Raw genomic sequence first — 13,121 nt, 5'->3', positions numbered from 1 at the left:
ATATGATACATATATGATTATTAATTCCTAACATCTGGAACATGTGCTGAACCTTCTGGTAGGCAATAAGAAAAGCCAGATTGGGCAATAACCATAATTTATTATGTTGTGAAGGTATAACAAAAGATACAAGACATGATAATTTGGATAACCTCTCACACATATTTAGCGAATAAATCATAGATACTAAACTAAAACTAAATAGCACATGTGAATAAATACACTCACACTCTTAATAAATACTCCCACACAGTAAAATTTGTGTCCTAGAGAATATTGTGGACTTTGCCTCGAGCAAATTTTCTCAAAAGTGGCGCTATTGTGGTCAGATCTGAAGGCAAGTACCCCTAGAAATTTAATGATTGGCCACGACCATTTGTTGGACATATTTTTATAAACTGAACTACATATATTGTATATGCATATATTGTTTAATTATTTTCCTTTCAGGAGTACCTCATGGATCAATACTTGGTCCTTTGTTTTTCATTCTATATGTAAATGACTATCCAGATTGCTTACAATACTTTGCAGCCCATATGTATGCGGACGATAAAATCCAAGATGTCTCGGATAAAAGTATAGATGTTATAGAAAACAAATTACACATGGATCTTCAAATACTTTGGAATGGATGGATAAAAACAAACTTACAATCAATCTCAAGAAAACGCAGTGCATGACAACTGGTACAGAGAAAAGATTAAGAAATTGTAGAAAACTTTCGATAAAAGTGGACAATATCGCCATCGAAAATGAATCATGTGCAAAACTACTTGGTGTTTATATTGACAGATGTCTCACGTGGTCTGAACATGTTGAAATTTTAACCAAAAAACTTGCAAGCAAAATAGGTGTGTTATCTAGATTACGTTCATTCTTGTCAACTGTGATTTTAAATAGAAATTTTTATACACCTACAACAGAAATAATGCAGCAACTTCGATGGATGCCTCTGTCAGACTACTTTGTATATAGAACTATCATTCTTGTCTTCAAAGTTTTACATGGTCTAACCCCCGATTATTTAGATGTTTTTCAGTATGTTCATGAAATTAGCAGTAGATCTACCAGATTAAGTCAAAGTAATTCATTATATATCCAGAGAAAAAAGACACAGTATTTTAGAAGATCTTTTACAATTTACGGTTCAGTTATGGAATATGCCAAAATTTTGAAAATATTATCCAACATTGGAAACTTATAAATCTGCTTATCTTAGAAAAAAAATTTCATTCAGGAAATTAAAACCTTATAGATTTGTTTTTGATTATTTACAGTTTTATTTTTTATTTATTTATTTTCAGTCTTAAATATGCAGATAACGTACATGTATGTATACAACATACCTTCATATACTATTTTATATTGTATCTGTATAATAATATTTATTTATATAGCGCCCTATATGATTATGAATAACCACTCTAAAGCGCTGTACACAATAAAAATGATACAGCATGTTATAAAACTTCAGTATTATGATCCAAAAGGTATCTAGGAACACAGCATCTCCATGCGATGAAAAAAGCCGTTAAAGAACTTAAATGGAAATCATATTGCTACTTTGATGTCCAGTGCGCTTGACCTTTGACCTTTTGACCCCAAAATCGATAGGGAACATCTTCATCCCATGGGTAGTCCATATGTATGATATGGTGACTGTAGGTGGAAAGGATAACGCTTTAGAGCCCAGAAACCATATTGCTACTTCAATGTCCAGTGTGCTTGACCTTTGACCTTTTGACCCCAAAATCGATAGCGAACATCTTCATCCCATGGGTAGTCCATATGTATGATATGGTGACTGTAGGTGGAAAGGATAATGCTTTAGAGCCCGGAAACCATATTGCTACTTCGATGTCCAGTGCGCTTTGACCTTTGGACCCCAAAATCGATAGGGAACATCTTCATCCCATGGGTAGTCCATATATATGATATGGTGACGGTAGGTGGAAAGGATAATGCTTTAGAGCCCGGAAACCATTGCGTCTACAGACGGACGGACAACCCGATTCCAGTATACCCCCCCACAACTTGTTGTGGGGGGTATAATAATGGACATTATTATTATTATTACTGCAAGTTTTAAATGAATCCACACAAGCATAAAGGAAAAAAGTCTGGAAAGCCAATGGGACAGACTGACAGTCAGACAGAGGGACAGATGGAAAAGAAAGCTATAGTTCCCTTCAGTTTTACAAACCGGTAGGGGACTAATATGTTACCAATGAGCTTACTAGCCAGGAGGTATATATAACTCTTCTGTAATACTGTCCACTACACACATCAACTGACCTTCTTGTGTTCCATCCACAATGTCTGTATTCTGTAACAATGGTACACAACCATCACCAAGAGTAATGCACTTCACCGTGTCTATTCTCTCGTTGACTTTATTGGCAATCTGGGTAATCAATTCAGGAGAAACGGAAGAGTCCAGGAGAAATGTAACATACAATTTTGTTCCTGTTGACAGAGCTCTAAAAAACAAAAAGATCATGATACCAGTTCTCTGCAATATCAAGTTAATATAACAGGACTGTCATGTGTAATCTCAATTTACTCACAAAATTGACAACAACTGGATTTCCCTAACTGGCAGATTCAGTCCCTTTAGCTGGAGAAGAAAAAAGGCAAGTTCTACAAACTTTATGGTTACATTTTCTATTTTAAGAGAATCACAACTTTTACGAAGTTATATTCCAAATAAAATCATTAAAGATGTTGTGCTTCAATTTTTGGAGGGATTATTATACTACAATGTGTCTTCAATGAATTATTATCTGGTTACTATTGAAGGCAATATAAGTAATAACCAATCCATTACTGATTCCATTCATTATGTACTAAGTACTACCCAACTAGTAAAAAATACCAGCGACACATCCCTAACTTTCATGTTCGTTATCATATATATATAATATATTCACATAATTATTTCCCAAAAATCTTCATCACATCAAGGCAACATCACAAATTTTTTAAAAATTGTAAAATAAAGTTTATATGAACAGACTTTGCTTTACAGTTCTTACAGCTGTTACTACAGAATCCTCGAACAAGGCAAATCTTATATCTGTCGTGTCGGCCATGAACGCCTTGTAACTCTCAGCTGTTGTTATTTTTAGAGACACTGTGGTACTGGCATTTACTACAATAAAATCCAAACTGTAAAATTTTGGCTGAATTGACTTAAGGATTAAAGATTTGTATGCAACTGCAACATGTACACAAGCCATCAAGAAAACACTGGTTACAATTGTCAATCCTTAAATAAATCTAAATTGTAACATAGAAACACATACCTAACATAGTTCTGAAAAAAAGAAGAAGAAGAAATGGTGTAGAAACATATATATCCCTCATGTGACAATATAGAAAAGAATCAACTTTAAATTTAGTACGTCTGCAATGAGAGTGGGTAAGGTTATCTACTACACAAGGGCAGCCACAATACTAAGTTTGATCTCTATCAGGCAAAAGGTTCTAAAGATAATAATTCAGTAGCATTTCTTTAATATCCAGAATGAATTGATTTATGAACTTGTGAGATTCAAAATGAAAAGGAATTGTAATACCATAAGGCATTTTAACCAATGGGGATCATCAAATCCTTAGGATGTACCAGTGTACCAAGTTTGATGTCTGTCAAACAAATGGTTCTCTAGTTATTTAGTGGACAATATCTTCCGAAGAGTAGAGTAGATTAAGCCTTGACCTTTGACCTAAAAATCAATAGGGGTTGTCTACTTTTTAGAAGAAACCATTACTGCAAGTTTGATGTGTGTCAAGGATTCTTTTCAAAAGATACCGAGTGGACAATTAACACTTGGTCTACAAACTGACAGGTGTCGATCAATATGTCCATTTTATCAATGGAGGCATAAAAAAACTGAGATTAATTTTCAAATTGATAATTCTATATTCTTGGGTACTTTTGATTACATACAATTGACTGTTCAAGTGTATAATATTTAATGGTTTAGGCCTATTAATATGACTTTCAATTTTTAGAATCGTGTAAAGTTTTATTTATTCAATTAATGAAGGGATGCGTGTACAATTTTTCAAATGTATTCTTCAAATATAGTTGGTAATCTTAAGATATGACTCTCAAAAATGTTTGACTTAATTTTCTTGGATTTGTGAAATTTGGAAGAAAAAAACCACACTCTTGTATAATTTTCCTTTCAACAAATATAGAGTGCACTGACTTCATATTGTTAGTACATACACATCTTCTATAAATACGTCAATTGGTAGAAATATGAAAATTGTTCATGAAGTCATTCTGTAATAATATTAAATGTAATAATACTTATTTCAAAAACCACAGCACACAATAAAATGTCTAAATTTTTACTTAATATTAGAAGACATGGTGCAAATTTGGTGATTCATGGTTGTCATAAAAGAAATGAAGTTTCAAATTCTTTTTTATTTCTAATCTCGCTTGAATTTTCATGTTATTAAGGACCAAATTACGCCCATTCAATAATATACAATGTACAGTCCTTTTAGGTGAAAACATTTATTAATACAAATGCTTACCTGCACAAAAATTTGTAATTCACCTGGATATAACATTTCTCCGTGGCAAGACACAGTAAACAGGGGGCAGGTGCTACAAATAAAGGAAAAATAGAAATGCTAAGTCTTGTATTGCTAATTATTACAAGAAATGATATCCAGCAAAACATTGATCAAACAATATTTTCTTATATGCAGAAATGTTTGATCTCTAACCTTTAGATCTCAAAATTATAAGTTAATGATTTTCTACTTCTTATGATTTACATGCATACTAAGTTTGATGTCTATCTAGTAAAGGATTTTAAAATATTGACCGGGAAATATTTCTTTTATGTCCTGAGTAGTTGACCCTGACCTTCGATCTTGCAACCTCAAAATCAATAGGGGTCATCTACTCCTTATGGGGTACCAGTGTACCAAGACTGATGTCTATAAAGCAAAGTGTTCTCAAGACACTGAGTGGACAATATATTCTCATGTTCAGGGTAGTTTGACCCCTGACCTTTGACGTTGTGATCTCAATATCAAAGGGGTCATTAAACCTCTTTAAGGAGGTATGCTACACCAGAGAAATTTGTTGTAGATGAAAAATGGAGGATATGTACAACAATATTTTGAAGTTGAACATTTTCAAATTAACTTTATTTTGTCAAAAAATAGTTTTAGTAGAAGGTAATCTGAAAAAAATTTAATTCGACTCAAACCTGCGACCTAAAGTTCAGCAGTCCGTATTCTAACCTACTGACCTACTTGGTTAGATATCTAAATTGAAAAGTAAAAGTCAAATATTCCTGATATTGACTTTTATATCCATGTTTTTAAAGAAAGTCAGCCATTATGACAATGTAGAGTACATCCTTAATGGCTATCAGTACACCAAGTTTGATGTTTGTCAAGCAAAGGTGTTTTCAAGATATTGAGCAAACAATACTTGGTCTACCGAATGACAGGTGCAAACCAATAATTGCCCCTCTTTTTCAAAGGAGGTATAAAAAGTTAAAATGTTGTTACATGTACAAACACGGTAACACAAACCTAACTAACATTCATATCAAAAGATTTCATCCTTTCTTCACAAAGACACATTTACACACACACTGGCACTAATTTTAATTCCTGACACTAAATGGAATTAAAATACAGCCCAAGATACCTGTCCTTCAATTTTTCATCAATTTTTAGAGCACAGTGATGTTTGCATCAATTTGTAGCACATTCGATAGAGTACAATTACAACTCACTGTACGGTATAGACGTGACTGGTTCCTGTATTATGGCATAATTCTTGTCCTGTATATGTAGTCCTGATTGGTACACATTCTGTAGCACTGTCGTCAACCTGGTCTCCAACGCACCGCTAACATTGGTATCAAACCTCACTTGTAGATCAAATATTGTGCAGTTTTCACTGAAATTATGCACAACAGTAGGAAAACAAAGTGTGGAATGACTATTACCTTGATTTATACTTTATTAAACCTGATATTTTTTGCAAAAGTTAATTTTTACAAGAAATTTATATTTACGACTAACCTTATTTTAAGAATTTGAATGGAGTGCAGATCTTGCATGTTCATGAAGAGGGCCTGAAACTACAAACAAGAAATGAATATCTAAATTCAATCGTTCTTACATATAAATTGTCTTCCAAGTGTTCCTATATTAATATTCCTTGTTAATTAATATTCCTTGTTAACTTTATAACAAAACAAACCACAAACCTGAATTTCTACGTCCTCTTTGAGATTTTTGTAGAGTATTGAAGATGGATCACTGTACTCGGATTCAAACGTTATGTTGGTCACCAAATTTACATTCACCGTTGAATTTATATCTAAATGATGTATAAATTTACAAATATTATAATATTTAGAAGATTTCAAACTTTTTCTGAAGTGAAACTAAGTAAATGGGAAGTGTAAATACGTACACAAACATGTTGTCAGGTCAGCATTCAGCAAGTACCCAAAAGGACAGAAACAGAAAGCAAGACCTCCTTCCACTCTACATCCATATTCACAGGAATCACCAGTGGCAACACATGGGGAGCTAGATTCATCTGTACAGACAAATAAACAGGTCAGAAACAGAAAACCATGCAGTGGAACAATGTCCAGATAAAATATTCCAAAAGATGGAAACAAAGAAATGAAGAAATACTTGTGTTCAGAGAGAGAGAGAGAGAGAGAGAGAGAGAGAGAGAGAGAGTATTACCTTTAATACACCTGTTTGAGCCATAGAGACTGAATCCATCATAACAGAAACAGTAGAACCCTCCTATCGTATTCAGACACTGTTGGTGACAGTCTGATACATGTAGCATACACTCATCCACATCTACAAGCAAATGTTTGTTATAGTTTTCATTAAAAAATGTAACATAATTTATCAATTTTCCACTTTTCATTGAATTTTTTCATATATATATTTTCCTATCTATGAAATTTCTTTTTTTTAAAGTCCCAAGACAATTTGCCTTGACAAATAATCTTAAAACCATCTAATGGACATGTGATCATCTGCTGTGTGGCATCAAATGAAATCTGCATTACTTCAAGTGTCAGTCCTCCAGGAATTACAAGTGTTTCAATAGAAAGCTGCCTTTTTCCATGTACGCTATAATCTATATTCAGTGTAACAGAATAACCACTTCCTGGCTATAATTAAAAGAAGCATATTAACTCTGTCCTTTTTAAAAGCAACTGTGCCCCTTGGCTGTAGCTTGGGAAATAGTTGCCACTTCGAAGGACAACAAACTTGTTATTGCCCTCATAGCTGGTAAATATGTATATATGATGTCAAAGACAGATACATACATACCAGTACTGTAATTCATTTTTGCAAACATTTCATTTCTTTATACTCAACTGAATCGATAAGCGAGAGGATGTTCTGCCTATGATTAATTTCTAAATTGAGGTGGGCTACTTACAAGTAAGTTGAAAGTTACAGGGAATTTGACAATCTCCTTTAAAGTCAGCATTTGCAAATTCTATGCTCATTATAATGATCTAATTTGTAAAATATAACCCATCAGTAGGTAGATTGCTTTCTGACATGTTTCATACCAATTGTTAGGCAATTCTTTACATATCTACTACGGATTACTCCATTTACTTGATCAAGATGTAGGGCTCACGGCGGGCGAGAATGGTCAACTGGGGATGTTTACTCCTTCTAAGCACCTTTGATTTCACAACTGGTTTGTTCAGGGGTCCGTCTTTGCCCTACTCTTAATTTCGTATTCTTTATACGATTTGTGAGATTTATCACTGTTATCTTCACTTTTTCATATATTGATTACCTTCACAAGTTCTGTTGTCTGATGCCAGTTGGAATCCATCAGTGCATGCACACCTGTAGTTTCCTTCTGTGTTGATGCACCTTTGTGTGCAAAGGTTTTGGTTAGAGGAACATTCATCAATATCTGTGAAAAATAACCACAAAATGCCGAAACTTGGACGAAAATGTCTTTATAACAAACTGTGAAACTGATTGAAGGGGGCATAATATACAAGGATTTAAGAAATTCTGATTTCAAATACTATGCATAAAGTATATTGTACACTTTCAACAGCTGCTGCCAAAACTCTTCATACATCATTAAGATTTTGTTGAAAAAAAACTATTTAACCACACTTGGAATACATATTAGTTTTGGTGACAACATCAGTAACATTAACCAAATTTTAGTGTGAGAATTAAAATCTACCTTGACACAGATTGTTGGAGTTCTGTTTGAAACCTTCTTCACAGACACAGGAATATGTAAAGTTGACATGAATACACCTTTGATGAGAACCACATGAGGTGTTGCTACAGTTGTTGACATGTTGTGAGCAGTGGAGACCAATCCAGCCCTCGTTACAAACACATCCTGTCACAGGGTCACATCTTACAGCGCCACGCCCACATTCACAGGAATTCATGCAGTTATCTCCCCATGTTCCCAAAGACACACAACCTTAAAAAAAACCCACCAAGTCTTTAGGATGTATATGGATCATATCCACAGCCTATAATAAATAATAAATCTTTATAATGTCTCAACTTTTTTTAATATCAGGAATGATCAGTTTAACTGGAAGAACACAAGTAACGATCGTCTTCATTATACTCCATTGTTTCTGGCAAAAAAAAATGCTAAGATAACAAGAATTACACGTTGTTGTTGATGAATACAAAGCCTCTTACTAATACAGGTCTTGCTGTCAGTGTCCAAAGTGAATCCTACAGGACATGTACATCTGAAGCCACCCCAGGTATTCATACAACCATTGGAACAGCCAGAGATACCCATCCAGCATTCCTGAACATCTGAGAAAATCAAAAGTTCCTCACATTGACTTAGAACAAACTGGATAATGAACAACACTAGACATCCACAATGTGAGGTATCCCCTTGTAACAAGGCATTGAATGAATCAATTCTAAAGTATATACAGTGAAACTTCTCTAAACCGGCCAGCTGTCGGACCGAAAAAAAAAAACGGCCGGTTTAGAGGGGTGGCCGGTATACCGAGAATTTAGCATTTAGAGACATTTCAGCTAAATTTTTTATTAGATATTTCATTGACATACCACAAACCATATAATATGATGTTCAAGGACTATTATTTCACTATTGGAAATAAAACAAAATAATTTACTAACACGTTTATTTTCAATTTATAGCACTAAAACTAATTAAACACGAATAAACATTTTTACATTGACATGCATAAATAATGGAAAACATTCCGTTTAAATAAAACTGCATTTGATATATGTATAGAAATTTGTAGACTAGCAGCATTTATGTAGAATTTCGGCTTATGTTTTAATAAACAAAACAAACACATAGCCATTTGATTGCTGCAATTAATACACACAGTAGGTACTGCTCACTTTGATATGGGGATCTATGATCAATTATCGGTGGAGATCAAACTAGTCCGCGAGTACCTACAGGTACATGTAATTATTACGAGAAATAGTCTTGTTACAATCATCTAATTTTAACTAAAAATTTATAACAGGATACATAAAGAAAACACAGAGGCCTATTATTGAAATTCCTCTTACCTATAAAAACTCTGTTTACGTCCATTGCTTATATCGTTAACAAATTTGTTTTGACGTTTTTGAAAAGTACAGTAGTAAATATATAATTTTAATTTCATTTATCTATTGAAAATTATCATTAACAGTCATGGGTTTGTTGTTTATTAACTACCGCTTATATCCATGGTGCAACAATATGGCGTACTGATTGTATTCATTCGATATGTGTATATCTGTTTATGACATTTCGTACAGAAATTTAAAAGGGTCACTTGGATTAGCCAAGCACCAATTAACACCCTGGACATCACAGGTAAACTATAGAACTTATAGAGGCCACTTGTGTTTTTCACACCTCCGGTTGATAATTTCCCACCTGGCCAGTGGGTCAGTCATTTTTCACACCTGGCCAGTCTTAATCACCCCTCTGGCCAAAAGTCTAGTCTTCGAATAGTGGGCGGTATTATAAGGGTAAATTACACATGTTTGTTAACAATTGTACTTTAAAAAGTGGCAGATGTCCGGTTTTCAGGGGTGGCCGGTTTTGTGAGACTTTCTTTGTAAGGAAATGTTAAGGTTTTTGCCGGGACTTTGAAAATCGGCCGATATTCAGGGAGAACCGGTTTTCTGAGGGGTCGGTTTGGAGAAGTTTCACTGTAGTTATACAATGTACGTGTTACGCATTTAACCACCCATTCACACACAGTCTGTGTTACTACATCATGTACATGTATACATTCGACAACTTTTTACTCCACTGCAAGGGGATATAACTATTTCCTTCATAAAATACATAAATCACAAAAAAAAATATATGTTCATCAATCTCTCTTTCACCTACCATTGCAGAGAGTAAAGTTATCTCTTTGTACAGGAGAATAGCCAGCTCTACAGAAACACTCGGGACCTCCCCCATCGTCTGTCGTACACCCTCCATAAGTATGGTCACAGAAGTTCCACTTGTAATTTCCTCTACAGGGATTAAAGACTGAAATCATATAAATTATACTGGATAAAAAGAATTGATATCTTTCCAACAAGAGGCCCATGAGCCACTTCACTCACCTGAGTCACCTTGGCCCATATTTAAAGATTTTCTCTATATATTCGCATATAAAACTTTGATCCCTATATTGTGGCCCCCACCCTACATCCGGGGGGCCATGATACTAACAAACTTGAATCTGCACGATGTCAGGAAGCTTTCATGTAAATCTCAGCTCTTCTGACCCAGTAGTTCTTGAGAAGAAGATTTTTAAAGATTTTCCCCATTTATTCCCATGTGAAACTTTGATCCCCTATTGTGGCCCAAACCTACCCCCAGGGGTCATGATATTTACAAACTTGAATCTGCACTATGTCAGGAAGCTTTCATATAAATTTCAGCTATTCTGGCCCAGTGGTTCTTGAGAAGATTTTTAAATGACCACACCCTATTTTTACATTTTTGTGATTATCTCTTTCAAGGGGGCATGGCCCTTGATTTGAACAAAGTTGAAAGCCCTTCACCCAAGGATGCGTTTTACCAAGTTTGGTTGAAATTGGCCCAGTGGTTCTGGAGAAGTATTGAAAATGTACAAAGTTTACAGACGGACGGACAGACAACCAGAAAAGCTCGCTTGAGCTTTCAACTCAAATGAGCTAAAAATCAATGGACCAGAACAAATTCGAAACTTGATCTATAACTTGTTATGGTAAAGCATTGTACCTAATATCATATAAATATCTCCAAGCATGATGAAAAAAAGGTGCAAAAAATTGAATTGCACAACTGACAGACTAATGGACGAACAGTGAGCAAACCTAATTTACTTTGAAGAAATTTGCTGGTAGGGGGCTATAAATATAAGTATGGGTATAACAAATTGAAATTTTAAAATCTAAATTACTTTGTGGGGAGCATTCTCTTCCATTGATGTGAAGAGTGTATCCAATTTTACATGAACACCTATAACTTCCAGCTGTATTTACACAATCATGTTGACAGGTGTGTGTCATTTCTGTGCATTCATCCAAATCTACAATAATTCAAATATTGTATAGTATAGTAGCTTGCTAAATTCCAAATTAGCTGATATTGTTTGCAGGTCTGACATTGCCTCTTGTTCAGTGTTAAATCACCTGGGTAATTCAAGACACAAGGAAAACTGAAAAGCAAATATAAATACACTGTAGGAACACAAGCTTCTACTGTGACAAAATTCAAAATACAGTGCTCCCTCAATATATTGCCAACATTTGTTCAAGACGAATTTGGGCAATAAAGCAGGGGTGGCAATATAACGAATTCACCATTACAGACAATTCACTGAGCAGTCAAAAGAAATTTAGTACCATAAAGTTATTTGGACTCCATTCTGAATATAAACATTTAGATTATCTTAAGTTAAATTCTGCAATTATTAGTAATTAACCTGAATACCTTGTCCAGCCTGTCACACGTATTCACCACACTGATATCAAAGTACAGGTGTGATTACTGATGGGTGTTAGGTAATTGGCATTATTATGGAGGGTAAACCCTATAACCATTTGTTTGTGAAAATCAGCAGACATATGGCATTATGCAGGGTTGGCATTATAACAGGGGTGTTAACATGGGAGGAAATCTGTTCTTCAGGATTTTCAGGCAATAAGTGGGGGTGGCATTATAGGGGGGGGGGGGGGGGGAGACGGGGACAGGGGGGGGGGGACAATATATCAAGGGAGCTCTGCATAATGTAGACATCTGTTAATGAATACAAAACAATCTATGAATACTTTGACAAGAATTCGACATAAATTTACAAATATACCATAAAATATACTTCAAACTCAAAACCTTCAAATCATCATGAAATTTGGCAAAACTCTTACAAGGAAAAGAGATATCACAATTTAATATGTAGCATTATGCCTACCTTGACAAGTGCCATTTACTCTCCTAAATCCTCTGGCACAGAGACAGGTGTAACCACCTGTGAAGTCCGCACACACCTCATTTAACGGGCATGCATTCACAGCCCAAGAACTGCAGGCACTGTAATCTGATGCAGATCATGCCAAAAGAATTATCTTATTCCATTAAAAACAACAGTTTCAAAAATTACTGGTAACAGATGAAGAAATCTATAAAATCTAATCAAGGCAATATACTGTAAACCTGGTTATTTTCACCTTTCTGCACTTACTGACGGTTTCGCTCCGTTTTAAATTCGCCCAGTGAGTTGTGTTAAAAGAGAGATAAGAGAAAAAAACCACAATTTCGCTCAGTCTTAAATTCAGCCATTGACAACAAGGGTGAAAGGGGCGAAAATGAAACGGGCGAATATTTCCCTTTATATAGTTAATATAATTAAAATTAGACTTGTAAATTCTGCTTCTCTATGATACCCTCCATTGAAGAGGAGCAGAATTTACAAGTCTAATCTTATTAGACAGAATTTAAGAAAAAGTTTGTCTAATAAATGAAATAAATGATAAGGGGCTGATTTCATGAGGGATTAGTCTGTAAGCTGAAAATTTGCAGTCCCCAATTTTTGCAGCTTTTGCTCAAAGTTTCT

General features: G+C 34.6%; 1 protein-coding gene across 1 annotated transcript in view; it reads right to left on the bottom strand.

Annotated features, from left to right (window-relative positions):
- Positions 1-2,393: 2,393 nt before the first annotated feature.
- The window catches only part of LOC125645630 (mucin-4-like), a 90,705-nt gene continuing 79,977 nt past the window's right edge, over positions 2,394-13,121 (bottom strand). Inside the window, exons 42-56 of the mRNA XM_056141956.1 lie at positions 12,480-12,605; positions 11,469-11,597; positions 10,421-10,567; positions 8,731-8,853; positions 8,249-8,500; positions 7,841-7,963; positions 6,751-6,873; positions 6,467-6,595; positions 6,258-6,370; positions 6,070-6,128; positions 5,778-5,944; positions 4,555-4,627; positions 3,039-3,154; positions 2,571-2,620; positions 2,394-2,483 (exon numbers count right to left, since the gene is read on the bottom strand). Coding sequence (XP_055997931.1) covers positions 3,112-3,154; positions 4,555-4,627; positions 5,778-5,944; positions 6,070-6,128; positions 6,258-6,370; positions 6,467-6,595; positions 6,751-6,873; positions 7,841-7,963; positions 8,249-8,500; positions 8,731-8,853; positions 10,421-10,567; positions 11,469-11,597; positions 12,480-12,605 — 1,607 coding nt within the window. The 3' untranslated portion in view covers positions 2,394-2,483; positions 2,571-2,620; positions 3,039-3,111. The remainder of the gene's footprint in view (positions 2,484-2,570; positions 2,621-3,038; positions 3,155-4,554; positions 4,628-5,777; positions 5,945-6,069; positions 6,129-6,257; positions 6,371-6,466; positions 6,596-6,750; positions 6,874-7,840; positions 7,964-8,248; positions 8,501-8,730; positions 8,854-10,420; positions 10,568-11,468; positions 11,598-12,479; positions 12,606-13,121) is intronic.

The sequence above is a fragment of the Ostrea edulis genome, chromosome 6 (assembly GCF_947568905.1).
Source record: "Ostrea edulis chromosome 6, xbOstEdul1.1, whole genome shotgun sequence".
NCBI lineage: Eukaryota > Metazoa > Mollusca > Bivalvia > Ostreida > Ostreidae > Ostrea > Ostrea edulis.
Note: the sequence above shows the minus strand (reverse complement) of the source record. Positions and strands in the feature narration are given on the sequence as shown.